Source organism: Otolemur garnettii, unplaced genomic scaffold, assembly GCF_000181295.1.
Source record: "Otolemur garnettii isolate 467f Iridium unplaced genomic scaffold, OtoGar3 scaffold00028, whole genome shotgun sequence".
In the NCBI taxonomy this organism is placed as follows: domain Eukaryota; kingdom Metazoa; phylum Chordata; class Mammalia; order Primates; family Galagidae; genus Otolemur; species Otolemur garnettii.
The window spans coordinates 14615232-14635197 of NW_003852423.1; the positions used below are offsets into that span (position 1 = coordinate 14615232).

Sequence of the window (19966 nt, forward strand, 5' to 3'; positions counted from 1 at the left end):
AAAAAAAAAAAAAGACCAATTTGAGCAAGAATGAAACTCCATCTATACAAAAAATATGATTTAGTAAAACTATCCATAGAAGTATCCAAAAAAAATCATTTTTTTTCCCTAAAAAAACAAAAAACAAAGAATAGAAAAATTAGCTTTTGGGCATGGTGGCACTTTACTATAGTCCCAGCTACTCAGGAAGCTGAGGTAGGAGAATCACTTGAGCCTAGGAGTTTGAGGTTTTAGTGAACTATAATGATACCACTCCACTCTAGTTGGGGACTCAGTGACCCTCTGTCTCAAAAAAAAAAAAAAAAAAAAAAAAAACACCAAAAAACAATTAGGCATATGACCTGTGCCTGTAGTCCTGGTTACTAAGGAGGCTGAGGTGAGGCAGGATCACTTGACCCCAGGAATCCAAGGTTGCAGTGAGCTATGACCACACCACTGCACTCTAGCCTGGGCAACAGAGCAATATTCTGTCTCTAAAATTATAAAAATTTAAACATTTTTTTTTTTTTTTTGAGACAGAGCCTCAAGCTGTTGCCCTGGGTAGAGGGCTGTGGCATGCAACCTCCACCTCCTGGCTTAAGCGATTCTCTTGCCTCAGCCTCCCAAGTAGCTGGGACTACAGGGGCCCGCCACAATCCCCAGCTATTTTTTGGTTGTAGTTGTCATTGTTGTTTGGCAGGCCCAGGCTGGATTCAAACCTGCCAGCTCCAGTGTATGTGGCTGGCACTTTAGCTGCTTGAGCTACAGGCGCCAAGCCAAAAATTTTAAAAATTAAAAAAATAAATTGTCTCTAAACTTTTGGAAATGACCCACTTTCCTCCCTTTACACAGCCCAAGTCCCACAATTTCTAAGAAGAGTTGCTGCCGTAGACCCCCAATAGGGTTTATGGGTTTATCTGCCCCCTACCAGCCCATTTTCCACATGGCAGCAGAATGATTCCTGCCTCTGCTCTGCAAGGAGAGAAAAACCAAAGTTCTTAGGATTTGCAAGGCCCTGCATGATCTGGCACTCATCCACTTCCCATCCATTATGCAACATTCTTTCTCTTGTTCAAAATGCTGTTAAACCAGCCCTCAGTTCTTTGAGCACCCTAAACCCTCTCACGTAGCACCTTGGCACACACTGTTCGCTCTCCTTGGAATATTTCTCCTCCAACTCCTTGCATGGCTGACTCCTTCTTATCCTTCAGGCTTTGGCTTAAATATCACCTCCTCAGAGATACTTCTCAGCACTTCTCTTAAAGAGGGCCTTTGTTTTTTTATCACCTGTCATATTTATATTTGTAACAGCTACTCTCTCCTCTTCTGTCTCATCCTCTAGGAGTGGAAGCTACAGGAGCAGGTCTGATATGTTAACTGCGCTTTCTCTAGAACCTAGCACACTGTGGGGACGTGTTGAATGAGTGACTCACTTAATCCTTAACACCCCACTTTACAGATGACAACACTAAGGCTTAGAGAAGTTGGAAACTCACTCCAGGTAACAGAATCAGACTCAGGTCCAGGTTTGACTGCTTTCAAAGCCTGTGCCCCTCACACATTGAACACTTTCTATCTTATCAATTAAACTTGTACCAAAACACCAGACTAAGTACAAAAAGCAGCATGACTGTTGAATTGAAAAGTGATATTGGAGAAGTTTCAAGATTAGTCATTCAAGATCACATTTATCTTTTTATTGTGGATTCTCTATAGGATATACCAAGGAAAAAACCCAGAACCCAAAGGCAGGGTAACTCATTTATGCTGGAGGTTGAAATTTTTGAATTTTTTGCAGGACTTTTAGACAAGCTTCCAGCATGCCAGTATCTGCAGCACTAACTCCATGCCCCACGTGATAACATGTACCCTCAAGAGGCAGACAAGTGTGAAAAAAAATCAGACCTCAGGGATGACCTTGAGCAGTAGGATATAAATAACTCTGTCACTACCATTCCAACAGTGGACCATGAGACATAAATGAGTTAAGTAGACCTTTGGCAATCTACCTAAGTTTTGATGGCTATTAAATACACCATAGAACATAGGTTTCTTATGAAATCACTCTGGAAAGAGCTAGTATTACTGACAATTGTGCTCCTCCCACTCCGTTTCATCAAAATTATTACTTCTAGCACTCAAAACTGCTTTACTTTGGTGGCATCTATAGCTTAGTGCATAGGGTGCCAGCCACATACACCAAGGCTGGTGGGTTCGAACTGGACCCGGGCCAGCTAAAACAACTATGACAAAAAAATAGCTGGGTGTTGTGGCAGGCACCTGTAGTTTCAGCTACTTGGGAGGCTGAGGCAAGAGAATTGCTTAAGCCCAAGAGTTGGAGGTTGCTGTGAGCTGTGATGCCACAGCACTCTACCCAGGGCAACAGCTTGAGACTCTGTCTCAAACAAAACGAAACAAAACAACCCAAGAACAAACAAACAAAAGATCTGCTTTACCTCATAAAGCAAAATTTAAAGTTGACTTAAACCACTGACTCATGCCAGGCTCTTTAGAGAATATGGTAATGACCATACACTACCAGTGTTTATGGGAGTACAAAAGATCCATTTCATTGACTCAACCAGACACTGTACTGGGGGGATCTAGTAGCTTCTACTTTATACAACTAACAATATATAATTTTTTGAGACACAGTCTTACTCCGTCGCCTTGGGTAGAGTGCTGTGGCATCATTATAACTCACAGCAATTCCTACTCTTGGGCTTAAGCAATCCTCTTGCCTCAGCCTCCTGAGTAGCTGGGACTACAGTTGGTGGCCACCAAGTCCAGCTAGTTTTTCTACTTTCAGTGGAGACAGAGTCTAGCTTTTAGTCAGGGCTGGTCTTGAACTTCTGAGCTCAAGAAAGCCACCTACCTCGGCCTCCCAGAGTACTAGAATTATAGGCATGAGCCACTGCACCTGGCCTTCAGCTAACAATATTGAATACTTGTGTTACATTGTTCTAAATGCATAAATAAATTTGAAATGCCTGCACAAATGGAGATGAGCACATCTAACCCTCACAAGTCTAGAGGATATATCATTATCTTCACTTTATAGATGAATAAGCCAAGATACAGGTTAAATAATGTGCCCTGATCGCACACTTAATGGCTATATTAACAACTCAAATACAAATACTTTATTTATTTTTTTATAGACAGAGTCTCACTTTATCACCCTCGGTGGCATCACACAGCTCACAGCAACCTCCAACTCCTGGGCTTAGGTGATTCTCTTGCCTCAGCCTCCCAAGTAGCTGGGACTATAGGCACCTGCCACAATGCCCGGCTATTTTTTTGCTGCAGTTTGGCTGGGGCTGGGTTTGAACCCACCAACCTTGATATATGGGGCCAGCACCCCAAATATTTTAAATTTTAGTAACATCAGTGGCAATGAGATGTGATAGGGTCATAAGCATTTAGTGGAAAAAACATAATAATCAAGTTATCATGAAACTGGCTAGAAGGAGCCTTGGAGAGTACACATTCTCAAGGCATTCATTATACAAAGGGGGGAATTGAAACTACAGTTTTCCTAAGGGGTTGAACAATAACTGAAGTGCAGGTCATGACTTCACTATTCTTTAAACTTACACCATGCAATACTATGCTTGTTTAAGGAAGCATATTAAAGTCCTTTGGGAAATGGCCAATATGACAAATTCTGATAGCAACACAGGGGATAAAGGGCTATCATTAGATCAGTGATTCCCAACTGTTTTTTCTATGTGAAAAAGTGCTGCAGGTAATTGTGAAACTCTCATGCGATCCTATCTGCTTTAACATAACAAATTTACTTTTGAGTTTGATTTGGTAAATACCTAAGCAGAATCTAGTTTACCTTTTATCATCGCATTTTTTGGTTTCATTATTTATTATAACAAAAGGATTAGTCAAGGTAGAGGATAACAATAGGCATCCCCAGGAAAAAAAGGTTTTTTATCATGTGACCTTGTCTTCCTGCCGCCTCTGATTGGACTCCAGATGGCTGGTCACACACACTGGATGGCCAGAACCAATCAGAGCATGCTGAGTACATCAGAGCTCAGATGACATAAGCAAAACCATTAGCTGCCCATGGGCTCTGGAATTCATGGGTTACTATGGTCAAATCTATGACAGTGGCAAGTTCAAACCTATGAAAACCAATCATGAAGCAGCATCAGAGATTGGGACGGGAAGTCAGACTGCAGAGAGAAATGCTGGTTCCTAACTTTGCAGTACTACTCAGTTTCAGTCACCATGGTTAGTTACTCTGTTTCCTGCCTGTGTCTTTTTCTGAAACTCAGACTTTAACAATAAAATACTCCTTTGCTGATGCTTTCAATGATGGGGGAGGGGATAATTTCTGAGGGTATCAGTACTTTCTGAAGGGCAGATTAATTTTTTTTAATTTTTAGACTTAGAATGTATAAATTTTAAAAATAACCAATCTAATTTAGTCACTATGGCAAGGACATTAGGAAAAGGAAGGTAGAAAGGAAAATAAAAAACCAGGGCAGGTGCCCTAAAATATTTGTTGAATCAATGAATAAAGACAGGCTGGACAACAGAAGTAAAAAGGCTTTTCATTTCATGTTTGTTATCAGTGCTTCAATACAGAATGTTTTGTAAAGATCAGTGACATTGTATACACCAACATTTTTCCAACACTAAGTACCAGTCTCTTCTGGTAAATACTGATTTACCCCAGACAAAATAACCAAACATAATACAATTTCAAGAGATGGTGATAACCACCAGCATAATAACCCAAATGATAAAAAATGGCAATACTTAAAATCATGTACATTATTTCACCATTTCATAAAATGTCTTTTTAAATTCCTACAAACTTTCCTGGTGTAAAAAGACTCCTCAAAAACACGATAACATTACACTACAAAATTCACTTTGGAAAAGTAGGGAGTTATTTTTCTAATTTTGGCTTTAAGATTTTTTTTTTTTTTTAAAGTCTGTTAAAAAATATAGTGAGGAGTGTGTTGAGACAGGTAGAGAAAAGGAGCTTCCAGTTGGTGGATTCAACATGTCTGAAAATACTTCCACTATGTAAAAGGAAAATTTCAAGAGTCAGGACGTGTTATAAATAAGAGTCTTTCAGCAAGATAACAGATGAGCAGTTCTTGCATCAGTTGCACCCATGGGAGAGAGGTCTTCTTGAAGAATGCTTGCTTATAGAATCTTCTGTAAAATAGAGTTGGCTACCTCCAATGATTCATCTTGTACTAGAACAATATCATAAGAGTCCATGTACTTTTCTAAAAGCTCGTCCACCTAATCAAAAGAACAATAAAAATAAAATGAACACACAGGGAGAAGCAGCAAATAATTTCAGTATGGATCTCATTGTTATATTAGATATTAAGGGCAAATACGGTAAATTAAATTCAACATTCATAAAATCTATGAAAAATACTTTCAGAGTACTGACACAGACATTTTTCCACATGATAGGTTTTCTTTCCAAAATGACCTTTCTCCAGTCCAGTGGTTTTCTCGACTGGGATGATTCTGTCCAAAGAACATTTGGCAATCTCTGGTTGACATCTTTGGTTCTAATAACTGGAGAGTACTACCCATCCTTTAGAGAGAGGAGGACAGAGAGGGCGCCTACAGAACACATACCTTCCTTTTCCCAATACCTGTAGCATGCACCCGCATGTGCCAATTCCTTTAATCATCACCAAATAAAGGAGTAAAGAGTAAGGAAAATGTCTGTGAAATAACTACTTTTCTAGGTACCTTTGGCAGCAATTTCCTGTAAAGTTTCATCGTAATTTTTTCTTAGGAAGGAAGTTCAATCACAGATCTGTATACTTACCCTATCATTTAGATATCCGATTTTGAGAATGTGTTCAACATTGGCTACTCCATCTGCCATTCTTAAGTCTCCTTGGGAATCTCCCAGCAGAATTATGTTGCTGTTATCTTTTAGTTGATTAAAGTATTCTGTATTCTTCAAGGCACCATCATGTTTGTTAAATACATGAATTAGTTCTCCTTTAAATCCTTTGATTATCCCCTATTAAAAACATAAATCTTTTGAAATAATAGGTTTTAAAAATTATATATCAAATTATATATTTTATTAATTTTAAGGAATATCACTATTATTTCATCATATTTATAAATTTATTTTTGGCATTAGAGATCTCAAAGCACTTAAATCCAATCACATTCATGATAGGTTAAGAAAGGCCCCGAGAAATCAATGTTTTTAGAGACCACCTTAAGTGGTTGAAAAACTCAATTTTCACTTTTCACTTTATTCCTAACCAAAATATCTCATCTTTTTTTTTTTTTTTTTTGACACAGAGTCTCATTATGTTGCCCTCTGTAGAGTGCCATGGCACTCACAGCAACCTCAAACTCTTGGGCTTAAGTGATTTTCTTGCCTCAGCCTTCCAAGTAGCGGGGACTACAGGCACTTGCCACAGTGCTTGGCTATTTTTTGTTGCAGTTGTCATTGTTGTTTGGCAGGCCCAGACCAGGTTTGAACCTGCCAGCCTGGGTGCATGTGGCTGGCGCCGTAACCACTGTGCTATGAGTGCCAAGCCCAAAATATCTCACCTTATGTATTTCATAATACACTGTCTTGATTAGTAAACCTTGTTCAAAAAAATATCAGTTCTGGCTTGGTGCCTGTAGCTCAGCAGCTAGGGCACCAGCCACATACACCACGGCTGGCAGATTTGAGCCCAGTCCAGGCCTCCCAAACAACAACAACTACAACTAAAAAATAGCCGGGGGCTGTGGTGGGTGCCTGTAATCCCAGCTACTTGGGAGGCTGAGGCAAGAGAATCACTTAAGACCAAGAGTTTGAGGTTGCTGTGATGCCATGGCACTCTACCGAGGGTGAAATAATGAGACTCTGTCTCAAAAAAAAAGTTCTAATTCACTTATTTTTTCCCAACTATGAAAGTTAAGTCTTCAGAGTTGCTGCATTAAATTAAAGGTTTTACTAATTTTATCCTTAGTTTGTAGCTTAAGGAACAAAAGTTTCAGAAAGGCATATTGTTTTATAATAATGGATGATCCTGGGAAAGATGAAGAGTCCCATAGTAGACCTATCAACGTGGCCGAATTTAATGAATATACATTAAATAATAACAAATTTACATTAAAATATTTCAGATTTTAGAAATAATTATGCAGAAAGACTTGAGCTGGCCCAGTGGCTCACACCTGTAACCCTTGCACTTTGGGAGGCTGAGGCAACAGGATCACAGGAAGACAGGAGTTTGTGACCTGCCTGGTTAACATACCATGACCCCATCCCATCTCTACAAAAAATTTAAGAAATCAGTCAGAAGTGGTAGTGTATGCCTGTCGTCCCAGCTACTCAGCAGGGATCACTTCAGCCCAGGAGTTTTGAGGTTACAGTGAGCTGTGACGACACCACTGAACTCTAGCTGGGGTCAGCGTGAGACTCTGTCTACAAAAAAATAAAAATAAAATAATGACTTGATATTCTTACATTTTCATCAAAATCCATGAAGTTGGATACAACTTTGACATTCGGATGATAAACACCAGCTTGTCGGATAATCTCCTCTAGTACGTCACCGATACCAGCTGAGAATATGAACACTGGAACACTGTGCTGCTGGAGCTTATCGAAGAAATTCTCATATCCTTCTCTGCAAGATGGAGATACAAACTGATGGTTAAAGAGCAAGAGCTCTTTTTCACATAGAAATTAAAAAAGTGAAATATTTCTCCCTAATTCTATGGCTCACTTACGTTATTTTATAATACTGCCCCAGAGAGTTGCTGATGATATCTACAATATCACTAGTGAAACTTTTTCAAGTAACAGTTAAACACTTTACCTTCCTTTTAATCAATTCTCATATTGCAAAGTAGATGCTTTTAGACTCCCACTGAATATGAATAGAATAAGCCTACAGCACATAATTTAAACCATTTAAAAAGGCAAAGTCAGTAGGACAGCATGAACCTATACTCCCAGCTACTTAAGAGGCTGAGGCAGTAGCACTGTTTGAGCCCAGGCGTTCTGAGTCTAGCCTGGGCAACATAATGAGAGCCTACCTCTAAAAATAAATTGAAAAAAAGAAAAAGATAGTTAAATCACAATTTGAAAACCCACTTGAAACCACTTGCTGAGCACACTGTTCTTCTACCTTCCCTATTGTCAGAGAAGCATCCGGGGTTTCTTTCCTAAAATCTTTTATAACTTTTCTTGCCTTTTTACTCTTCCTAAAGCTATAGGTTAAATAAAACTGTTGCCAAAGGAATGGGATATTTACTAGCTGTCCTCACATTCTGACAACTTAATGCTTTTATCCTAGAAGTAAATTGCCTTAAAATATAGCAAAATCAAAAAAACCCAAAAAGCAGCATATTTACCCAATGAGCTGAAAATTTTAGAGGTGGTAAACAAATTTTAGAGGTGGTAAATTTTAGAGGTGGTAAGCTTAAAAATAAGCTTAATCTTCTAGCTAGTAATTCATGTGTTACAAGTATTTTAATTATATTCATCTTTCCTAGAAGTAGTTATCAAAGAAGTTTGAGAATTCAGAAAGTAGATTCATGTAAATTTAGAAACAGGGTACTTAGCTAAATCCTTTTCAATTGGATTCATACATTCCTTTCATATTCTATGTCTTTCAAAAGTATTTTGCTAAAAAACTTCAAAATGGGCTTGGTTAAGGTATGACGCCACTACACTCTGCTTAGGGCATAGGGTGGGACTCTGTCTCAAAAAAAAAAAAAAAAAAAAAAAAGCAAAGAAATAAAAAATTAAGAAAAATAGCAAGGAAATGAAAAAAATTTATAAATCAATCTTGAAATTTTTAATCTAGAGGAAGGAAATATACTAAAATCTCATAAGCCCTCTTATTAATCTATACCAAGATCTAATATGTCATTCTAAATTCTTTATCTCAGCCTGGTGCCTGTGGCTCAAGTGGCTAAGGCACCAGCCACATAAGGTGGCGGGTTTGAATCCAGCCCGGGGCCCACCAAGACAACAATGACAGCTGCAACCAAAAAATAGCTGGGCGTTGTGGCGGGCGCCTGTGGTCCCAGCTACTTGGGAGGCTGAGGCAAGAGACTTGCTTGAGCCCAGGAGTTGGAGGTTGCTGTGAGCTGTAATGCCACGGCACTCTACCCAGGGGGACAGCTTGAGGCTGTCTCAAAATAAATAAATAAATAAATAAATAAATAAATTCTTTATCTCACAAATATTTTGTGATAGATGAGATATATTGAATTTTTATGTATATAATATTGTATATCTTTTTCATTTTTTGGACACAGAGTCTCACTATGTCACCCTCAGTAGAGTGCCATGGCATCACAGCTCACAGCAACCTTCAATTCCTGGGCTTAAGCGATTCTCTTGACTCAGCCTCCCAAGTAGCTGGGACTTCAGCTACAGGTGCCGGCCACAACGCCTGGCTATTTTTTGTTGTAGTTGTCATTGTTGTTTTAGCAGGCCCAGCCGGGTTCGAACCCACCAACCTCAGTTTATGTGGCTGGCGCCGTAACACACTGTGCTATGGGTGCTGAGCCACTGTATACCTTATTTTAGCAAAAATACACAATTAAGTACATATATAACAATAGTTCAAGTCTGTAAACAATAACAATAAAAAATAAACTTACTTGAGCATAACATCAGATTCTGCCACAATTTCTTTAAGTTTACTTTTTGGTAAAGCTTGTTCAACAAGCAAACCATGTGATTTAGTATACCTGGAGTTTATGATCAAAGAAAAAAAAAAAGAGTATCAATTAAAACAAAACTATTATCTTTATTAGAAAGCATTCTTCAGTGTGAGCAAGTGAGTTTTGTTTCTCATATCTGATTAGAGGTTTAAATTCATCACTAAGGAATGTATATCTCCTGAGCCTCAAAATGTGATAATGCGTGTTCTTACTGCTTTTCCCAGTTCTCTCAAACTTGGGCTAAGCTTAAGAATGCTAATAAGGTAAAGAGAAGAAAACTAGGGTGAACCTTTCCTAAGTCTACAGGTAAGAACTCAGTCTAGCCTATGGATGCATAATCTTTTCTCTAATTGTACTAAGAATTAGAGCAAAGCTATTTCCTTCAACTGTTTGTAGTGTGAATTTTCATGAAATGCCTACATACTGAAGATGCTGCTTGGTGAGAGAGAAAATCCTTGTTAACCCCTCTTTCGCCCCCCAAAAGAAAGAAAAGTAAAGTAAAAAGAACCTATCTCTTCACCTGATACCTAAAAAATCCCTACAATATTCCTAAGTGATCCTCCTCTCTGTGTAGGTCAGCTCTATCATGTCAGTGAGCTCATTTTCCTGAGGTAGCTTATGCTACTGCCAGAAAACTCTAATTGCCAGACTGTTGTTTATCATGCTGAAATCAGTCTTCTTAAGCTTTACAATCTAATTCCAGTTTTACTGATACAGATATGTAGAATTAAGTCTAGCATCTTTCCAATATATAAGACCATAAACATAAATGAAGTGTGTAAGGTACCCTGTTAGGTAATGAGATAACGAAGACAAATATTCCTGGTCTGTTAAGGTAGTAAACCAAGTTGTTATTTCTCAAATCAAAGCATATTCTATTTCTCGAAATGGTCTTCAAATAGGATGGCTCAGATTCCTCTTGATCAGCCTGGTGGGTTCCTCTGACTCCTTTAAGTTTTTCAAGCTTTCTTTTAACAGCATTCTTCCAGAACCCAACACAATGCTTTGAATTTGGCCTGGAATGCTGCTGTGTTTTGATCAATGCAACCAACTCCAGAGGTCAATTTCTCAGTAACCATGTCACCTGCTGGTTCCAACTGAGTTCAGAGTCTATTTAAACCCTAATTCCTTTTATTTATACATTAAGCCACATCTTATCCATATACTTTAAAAAAATTTTTGTTTTTAAGACTTTTTGTTTGTTTTTTTTTTTTAGATGGAGCCTCAAGCTATCCCCCTGGGTAGAGTGCTGTGGCATCACAGCTCACAGCAACCTCCAACTCCTGGGCTCAAGCGAGTCTCCTGCCTCAGCCTCCCAAGTAGCTGGGACTACAGGCGCCCGCCACAACACCTGGCTATTTTTTGGTTGCAGCCATCATTGTTGTTTGGCGGGCCCGGGCTGGGGATCCAAACCCGCCACCTTAGGTGTATGTGGCTGGTGCCTTAGCTGCTTGAGCCACAGGCGCTGAGCCTTTTTTTTTGTTTTGAAGACTTAAGAGCAGGATTTTTAATTTATTCCTATGGAACCTCATCTTAGACTAAACAAAATAAAACATACCCTAGAATGTTAGAGTGATTAGGGAATTAGAGTTCATTTTATTATGTTTAATTCACTGTTCTAACTCACTGTATAATTTATAAATGTTATTTGTATACAACACAGAGGAAAAATAAACCATCAATTGGGTCTGTAATGTTTTATTATTTCTTTAACCCTCCCACTACTCAATACACACTTACCATTCTACCATGTAAGGGTACTTCTCTTCTACAGTAAGAACTGGATCAACTTCAATAGCGTAATACTTTTCCTTTAGTTGAAATAGCTAGAAAGAAATGAATAACTTAATCATGAAGATGACAGAGCTGCCTTTCATCTGCTTAGTTTTACAGCAAGTGTAACAGTATAAACAAGTATTTTATATGCTGCTGTAAAAAGTGAGGTACTGCATCAGTTGATTGAAGTTGATTGTAATTAAATATACAGGCAAAAAGCTCCCTTTCTTCTGTATTTTCAAGCTAGCAATTCAATGAAACCAACTAATAATCAAATTATCACAATTAAAAAAACTTTAGTTCTCATATAAAAAAGTATTAACTATGATTCACATTTTGAGTTGTATTGTGTTAAGATATACACAGACACTTAAACAAAGCAGTGAAGTAATTTCCTGATCAATTTAAGGGAACAATACCTACATAAAACTTATGTACTTTTGTTTTAATTTTCCAGTGAAGTATAAGTAAGGTAATTTTCCAATTACCCAAACCAGAGTGTTTTGGTAATCATTTAAGAGTTTTTCATCTAAGTTTCGTTGTTAAAAAGTTACTGTTAACTTTATCATTTAAATATATTGCAGATGTATAATTCATACAACAAACCTAGTATGTGCTGAGTGCTTACTATGTGCCAGATATGGTTTACAAGAATTTTCACCCATTCTTGGTTGTGTGAGTGCACCTGAAGAAATACTCAGGAAAAAAAGGATACTGAAGTTTTTTAGTAACTTGAGGTTACTGTTGGCACTTACCTTTTTCCGACATTCATCTGTAACCAGTTTACAGTTGTCAATGACATCTAAAGAGAGAAAAGCAAAGCAGACATTGAAAGAAATACTCTGATGCTACTGTTATCAAGAATAATTTGTTACTTTTCTTTTAGGTTTAAATACTAAGCTAATAGCACAGTTATTACAACTTTTAATCTCAGTGGTATAATTCACTTGGCATTGCTAGAAGCTAATGGTTTTAAAATTTGGAATTTAGTGATTGCTCATTTATCTCACTGAGCTAGACCATTCAATGTCTTTGAACACTGTGAACTATGTACTGGTTCCATTTTCCACTTTTAAATTAAATATTATAGAAGAAAACAGATATCTAAAATACACTTTTTTCTTAATAAAAAGATAATAAATGCTTAATGTAAAAATCTGGAAAATACAGATCATTGCAAAGAAGAAAACAAAAATTAGTTAACATTCAATAAAAAAATCACTAACAATTTAGGATTAATGTATTTCCTTTTAGTCTTTTTTTTTTTTTTTTGAGACAGAGTCTCACTTTGTGACCCTTCGTAGAGTGCTGTACTGTCACAGCTCACAGCAATCTCAAACTCTTGGCCTCAAGTGATTTTCTTGTCCCAGCCTCCTCTGAGTAGCTGGGACTACAGGTGCCCACTACAACGCCTGGCTATTTTTAGAGACAGGGTCTCGTTCTTGCTTAGGCTGGTCTCAAACCTGTGAGCTCAGGGCAATCCACATTGGCTTCCCAGAGTGCTAGGATTACAGGCATGAGACACCGTACCCAGTCTTTTCCTTTTAGTCTTAAAGTTTTATGTATATCAATTAAATAAGAGATCATACCAAGTATAATTTTTAATTCTTTCTTTTTCATTTCACATTGTAGTGTGTATTTTTCCTTATAATTAAAATCTTTTGTGGGTGAGCAGGACAGAATTCTGCAATGTTAAACTTTTTAGGTTGTTTCAACACATTTGCTATTAGAAATAAAGTTTTGGAGTTTTTTTGGTTTTTTTTTTGAGACAGGGTCTCACTCTGTTGCCCAGGCTAGAAGACAGTGGTACTTTGATAGCTCAATGTAGCCTCAAACTCCTGGCTCAAGCCTCTTGAATAGCTCTGATTATAGGTGCATGCCACCATGCCCAGGTAGTTTTTCTATACTTTTTGTAGAGATGGGGTCTTGTTATATTGCTCAGGTTGGTCTCAAACTCCTCTGCTCAAGCAATCCTCCCGCCTCGGTCTCCCCTAGTGTTAGAATTTGGGGCATGAGCTACAAGCGCTTAGAAATAATTTTATGTTGAGCTTAGTTACCACTATTTTTGTGAATAAAGACTCCCACCACCACCACACATATATTTGGGATTACTCTAATTTGCTTAGAAATTCTCCAAAGAGGAATTACTAGGGTAAAGAGCATGGAGATTTTTAGTAGATTCTAAATACAAATTATCTGAATGATTCTTCAATTCATACATGTACCAAAAGTAAATTGAGAGGGCTTATTTCACTGTTCCCTGGTCAGGTTAAAGATTATTACTGTAGGCTTGGCGCCTGTGGCTCAAGCGGCTAAGGCGCCAGCCACATACACCTAAGGTGGCGGGTTCGAATCTCCAGCCTGGGCCCGCCAAACAACAATGATGGCTGCAACCAAAAAAAAAAAAAAAATGGCCAGGCAAAGATTATTACTGTAAAAACTCAATGCCATGTTCAAAAACAAAAAGGTATAATTATCCTAGCAATATAATTTGAGATTTATTCATACATATATGATACAGAGACTCTATAAAATTCCTAGCAAACTGAGCATTAGATAAATATTGTCTCTTTAGGTGAACTCAAAGTATTTAAATATTTATTGAATAAAGAACAGATCATATTTGATAAGAAATATTTTGAAAGTCTCCATTCCCTTTGCCACCAAAAACCATACATGAAAATAGCCATTTATACATCACAGGAGGAAAATCCTCAAAATATAGTAAGAAAAAGCAAGTCCCATCACTTTCAATATCCAAAATGAATTTTAAAATCCCAGTCATTTCACAATATAGGTAAAAGGGATCTTAAAGTAATGAATTTAAAAATTCATGAATTTTCATGAATTTAAAAATACCACACTTACTATGACATGTTGGGCATCTTTTCCCTTTGTAGGAAAATCTACTGAGTGTCATATCAAAGTCTGTTATTATCTATAAGAAAAAAGAGACAGGCATTATGTAAACGCAGGCACCATGGGCAGAATTTCTGTATGCTACCCAAATGCATACCGCACGCTTTCCTATGGGGCTGAGCTCGGTCCCCGGCCCCCATTATTGGTTATTTTCTCTACATTGGGTTTATCATGCGGTTCATTTATAAAATCCTGGGAATGACATTAGCATCGTCACCAAGTAAAATAGGATTATCCAGTCTAAAGAAAGAGATACTGTTATATACTATAATGACCTCTAAAGCCTAGAGGTCATTATGTTAAAGTAAAATAAGCCAGGCACAGAAAGTCAAATATTACAGGTTCTTCCTCATGTGGGAGCTAAAAAGTTGATCTGATGAAGGTAGAGAGAAGAGTAATGGTTACCAGAGGCTGGGCAAGGTAGGAGGGTAGGGAAGATGAAAAGAAGTTGATTAATGGGTCCAAAATCACAGGTAAAAGCATCGTAAGAATGGAGAAGCAAGAATCCAATGCACTCAATTCTAATATGAAGGCAGCAGATTACCTAATACATGGTAGGGGGTAGGGGAATGAGGGAGTGGGGAGAAGGGGGAGGAGAAGGTTGGGGGGAGTCATGGTGTATGGCATACCTCTTGGGGGCAGGACACAATTACAGAGGGACTTTACCTAACAAATGCAATAAGTGTAACCTAATTCTTTGTACCCTCAATGAATCTCAAACAATTAAGAAAAAATAAACCTCGGGAAACTAGACGCCTTAGAAACACAAGTTTAATGGCATCACAGGAAAAAAAAAAGGAGTAAGCTCTAGTACAGTTCAAAGGAGTAAACTGAATGGTAGGGTGATTATAATTTAAAGTAATAATTTAAATTATGCACCTGTTTTATAATTTAAAAAGGTAATTTATTATATATTTCAAAATAGAAGAAAAGATTTGGAATGTTCTCAACACAATAAATGTTTGAGGTGATGGATATCCTAATTACCTTGATTTGATCGTTACACATATAATTTTGCATGTATCAAAATATTACATGTGCCTCATAACTATGTACAATTATAATATTATGCATTAATTAAAAAACTAAACAAAAAGAAAAAGATCCAGGCATATTCCAAACTTCTGCCTATAATCTCAACACTTTGGGAGGCTGAGGCAGGAGGATCACTTAAGGCTAAGAACTTGAGACCAGCCTGGGCAACATAGGAAGACCTCATCTCTACAAAAAGTAAAATTGAAAAAAAAAAAAAAAAAGGCCTGGGAGCACATGCTTATAGTCCTAGCTACTCAGGAGGCTGAGATAGGAGGACCACTTGCCCAGGAGTTTGAGGCTACAGAGAGCTATGATCAGGTACCACTGCACTCTAGTTTAGGTGACAGAGTGATACCCAGTCTCTATTAAAAAAAAAAAAGGAATAATTTTTTATCTGAATATCCATATCATTGCTTTAATTTATATTTGAAACATTCCTTTCAAAAAGATAGACAAGTTTTTGAAAAAATCAATTATCCCCTTAATAATACTACATCTTCATTTCAACTACTCTAATTTATTTAAAATATGGAAGAGCAACTTGAAACTATATTCTTTTAATATTATTATTCTTTTTATTTTTTTCCATTTTTGGCCGAGGCTAGGCTTGAACCCACCAACTCGGGCATATGGGGTCAGCACCCTACTCCTTTGAGCCACATGTACCGCCTAATATAACTATTCTTAAAATGGTTTAGTACTTGTGCACAGTATTAGTTAACTTAATATTTAATATTAATGAAAACCTATGTTTATCTTAAGGTTACTAATTTTTGCTTGTTTCCAATGCAATAATCGGTATATTTTAGAACAACTCTAGATGTATTAATATTGTTTAGATTTTACATCTATAAAGGTCAGATAAAAATTGTCTAAACTTGCTTTAATCAGATTTTATCAAAACAAGAGATAAATGAGTCTCCTTGAAAACATTAAAAATAAAAGCTTAAGCTAGGGGCCTATGGCTCAAGTGGCTAAGGCGCCAGCCACATACACCTGAGCTGGCAGGTTCGAATCCAGCCCGGGCCCACCAGACAACAAGAACAGCTGCAACCAAAAAATAGCCAGGGGGTGTGGTAGGTGCATGTAGTCCCAGCTACTTGGGAGGCAGAGGCAGGAGAATTGCTTGCGCCCAGGAGTTGGAGGTTGCTGTGAGCTGTGATGCCACAGCACTCCACCCAGGGTGACAGCTTGAGGCTCTGTCTCAAAAAAAGAAAAAAAAAGCTTAATGACTATTCTTTGTCACCACAATGGGGGCTTGTTGCTGTCTATAAAAAAATATATCTTGCTTTGTAAAACTTCTAACTCTGTAAACCTTTCTCTTTCTCAATAAACTGTTTCATGCTCACTTTAAATAAAAGCTTAGTAATAAAAGCTTCTTGATATTTATCCATCACCTGAAGTTTGGCGGCTCCACCTTTGATAAGACCACAGATTATTTCTTCCACTCGTGTAGGGTTCTTGATGCGAACTGAACTTTTCTGAAACTCTGGCATCTAAAAAGTAGAAGAAAATTAGTTATTTTTAATTCTTCTTTTCTCAAGTTCTTTTGATAACCCTGCATTATTCGAAGATACTAAAATGTTGAGGCATTATTTTAAAACAAGTCACCACATTAAATTACCATTTATACACCCCCAAAATGTTAAAGCACGTCAGCAGTTTCCATCTAGAAGATTAAGATGTAACTATATTTGTAATTCAATTACTTCATGGGAAAATTATAATTTTTCTAATTATAAAAGCTGTGCACGCTTACCACAGAAATAACAGTAAAGGGTGGTGCCTGTGGCTCAAAAGGGTAGGGCACTGGTCCCATATCCTGGAGGTGGTGGGTTCAAACCCACCCCCGGCCAAAAACGGCAAAAACAACAACAACAAAAAAGTAAAAATATAGAAGAGAAAATAAAAATTGCCTGGAGTTTTTTTTGAGGTACAGTCTCACTCTGTCACTTGGGTAGAGTGCCATGGTGTCATAGCTCACAGCCACTTCAACTCTTGGCCTTAGGTGATCCTCTTGCTTCAGCCTCTCAAGAAGTTGGGACCTCAGGAGTCTGCCATAATATCCAGCTAGTTTTTCTATTTTTAGTAGAGACGGGGTTTCATTCTTGCTCAGGCTGGTCTCAAACTCCTAAGCTCAGATGATTCATACACCTTGGCCTCCCACAGTGCTAGGATTATAGGCATGAGCCCCCATGCCTGGCTTGATGAAACTTTTAAATTTATTTTCTATTAAGTTTCATTTCTATGATTATAAACATGCAATCTGAGCAGAAGGGAAACAAATATTACGTGGTTATTCTCCACAAGTTAGTCTTTGTACAGATAATTAAAATATACATGCATTTAAAATTTGAAAAGATACTTCAAGATCTTTGGTCCTTTTTACTATTCTATGTCCCAAATAACTTTGGTATAAATTTCACATCAGATTTATTTCAAATTAAGATCACTACTAAACGGTATTTCACTAGGCAAGAATATATGTGCCTATAATCCCAGATATTCCAGAGACTGAGGTAGAAGGATCATTTGAGGCTGGAGTTTGTGACCAGCCTGGGCAACACAGTGACACCTCATCCCCACCCCCCACCAAAAAAGGTATTAGACCAGCTGGGTTTAGGCTGCTCCTAAGCTGGTTTATTAAGACTTTAGGGCTGCTCAGCAACTTAATATTAAATATTATTGTTTGTTTCTCCTTTATCACAAATAGTAAGGAACTTATCAGAGGACAATCACCGCAAGAAGCACAGAGCTCTTATAGCCCACATATAACTTAGAAAATTATAGATCATTTTATAGTAAGTTACGTGGTATAGACAGTAACAGTATTTCAAATCAAGGTTCTATACTAGATAATCTTTATATGTATGCTTTTATTCTGGGTATGCTATTGCCAATATTAACATATTTCATGTGTTACAGACATGCTTACAAAATACTCTCTAGACCTTCTATCCTTGCTATTAGAAGATCTGACCATTAGTCAGTCTATCAGTCCCATGTTTTTCCTACACAATGGACAAGGGTAGAAAAATTGGAAAAAGGCTAGAATGTTTTCCAAAGACTATAACAGAAGTATATAGAAGTGTAATATTAAAATTTTTTCCATGAATAAAAGACCAAAACCTACAACATACTTAGTTTTTAAAAGCCATATTTAAATAGGACAGATGACCTGCAATGCAACTAACCTTGATGTGATCTTTTTAACTTAACTAGACAATTTTCAATGCATTAAAGGTTATCTAAATATTTATTTTAGAGTAGAAAGGCAAATAGGCACTGGCTCCTTTTTCATTTATTAATCCGCTCACTCAGTATTTACTGCGTGTCTTTGTGCCAGATGCTCTAGTGAGAAGAGACAGGATGATGTGCCATCCTCCGTTTGCCTGTTGAGATTTAGGCACTAATGCTGTTTTGGAATATCACTTCCATCCCTCCCTTACAAATACTTCAGCTAGTAAATTTATCTCTTAACAACTAAATTTTGTTCTTACCTTAGCTATAACTGGCCGGTACATAGTAATCATGATATGCGTAATTCAATAACCAACTTATTTAGAGCGAAAGCAACACAGAATATCTGTCACTGACTTAATTTTCACCAAGAAAATTAAACCATTTATTTCAGTGTGTCTATACAGAGTAACGTGTCCTGCCTCAAGAAATCACATCCACAAGTTTCAAATAATTGATAGGAGAATAGTACTAAGAGCACTTCAAAGTAAGCTGGTTTCTGCTAGGCTAACAGCCATCAAACTGGTGTATTCTAAACCACTCGGGATGAAAGAAAACCAGTGGCTAGAGGCACTGGTGGCTCTGCTTCAGTACAACATACAACCATTGATTTTCAGGTAAATAAGTAGTAAATGCCCAAATAGCACAGGAGTGAAATAACCAAAGTGCAGTGTTTGTTTTCCAGAGAATGCAATAAGGTAAAGAAAATAGGCATAAGAAATATGAAAATGACCATCATACCTGCCTTGGATTATATGGTATATGACGCTCCTCTCTTGTAATACACACACAATATCACTGAAGTATATGAGCAATACGTCACAAGAACTCAAGCTATTGAGAATTTTACTGAAATATTTTAGAATGTAATATAAAAAACAGAATCCAAGACTACTGTATGAAAATGTCAAAGAATATCAGGATATTAGCACACTGCAGGAGCATGAGGAAAGGCATCACGTACATTTGTTACCTCCACAAATTCCTTCCTTCCATATTATTCTTGAACAAACATAGACCTGGTTTTGTGGCATATAAAATAATGATACTTCAAATTTGAAAGTTAGTTTGAATTGTCTAAAAACTTTTCCATTCAATTATGATACAATTTTATGGAAAACAAACAAGGGGCTAAAAATTGCTTTAATTCTTGATAAAAAGAAAACAAATTCATTTTATAGTAAAGCCATAATGTAAAAACATGTTGGGGAAGGAGCAAAGCCTTTCTGACAAGAATCAGGGGGTGCTGGTTGATGGGGGCCTTGTCTGAATCAACACTACAAGTAATTAAGAAAAACCTCACCTAAGAGGGAGGATGACG

General features: G+C 37.3%; 1 protein-coding gene across 5 annotated transcripts in view; it reads right to left on the minus strand.

Annotated features, from left to right (window-relative positions):
• Positions 1-4538: 4538 nt before the first annotated feature.
• Positions 4539-19966, minus strand: part of NT5C3A (5'-nucleotidase, cytosolic IIIA) — a 53813-nt gene continuing 38385 nt past the window's right edge. For all 5 annotated transcript variants that reach the window (XM_003788566.3, XM_023512472.1, XM_023512474.1 and 2 more), the window contains 8 exons: positions 16803-16901; positions 14320-14389; positions 12207-12253; positions 11416-11501; positions 9613-9702; positions 7460-7622; positions 5804-6004; positions 4539-5256 (listed from right to left, as the gene is read on the minus strand). In XM_003788566.3, coding sequence (XP_003788614.1) covers positions 5155-5256; positions 5804-6004; positions 7460-7622; positions 9613-9702; positions 11416-11501; positions 12207-12253; positions 14320-14389; positions 16803-16901 — 858 coding nt within the window. In that variant the 3' untranslated portion in view covers positions 4539-5154. The remainder of the gene's footprint in view (positions 5257-5803; positions 6005-7459; positions 7623-9612; positions 9703-11415; positions 11502-12206; positions 12254-14319; positions 14390-16802; positions 16902-19966) is intronic.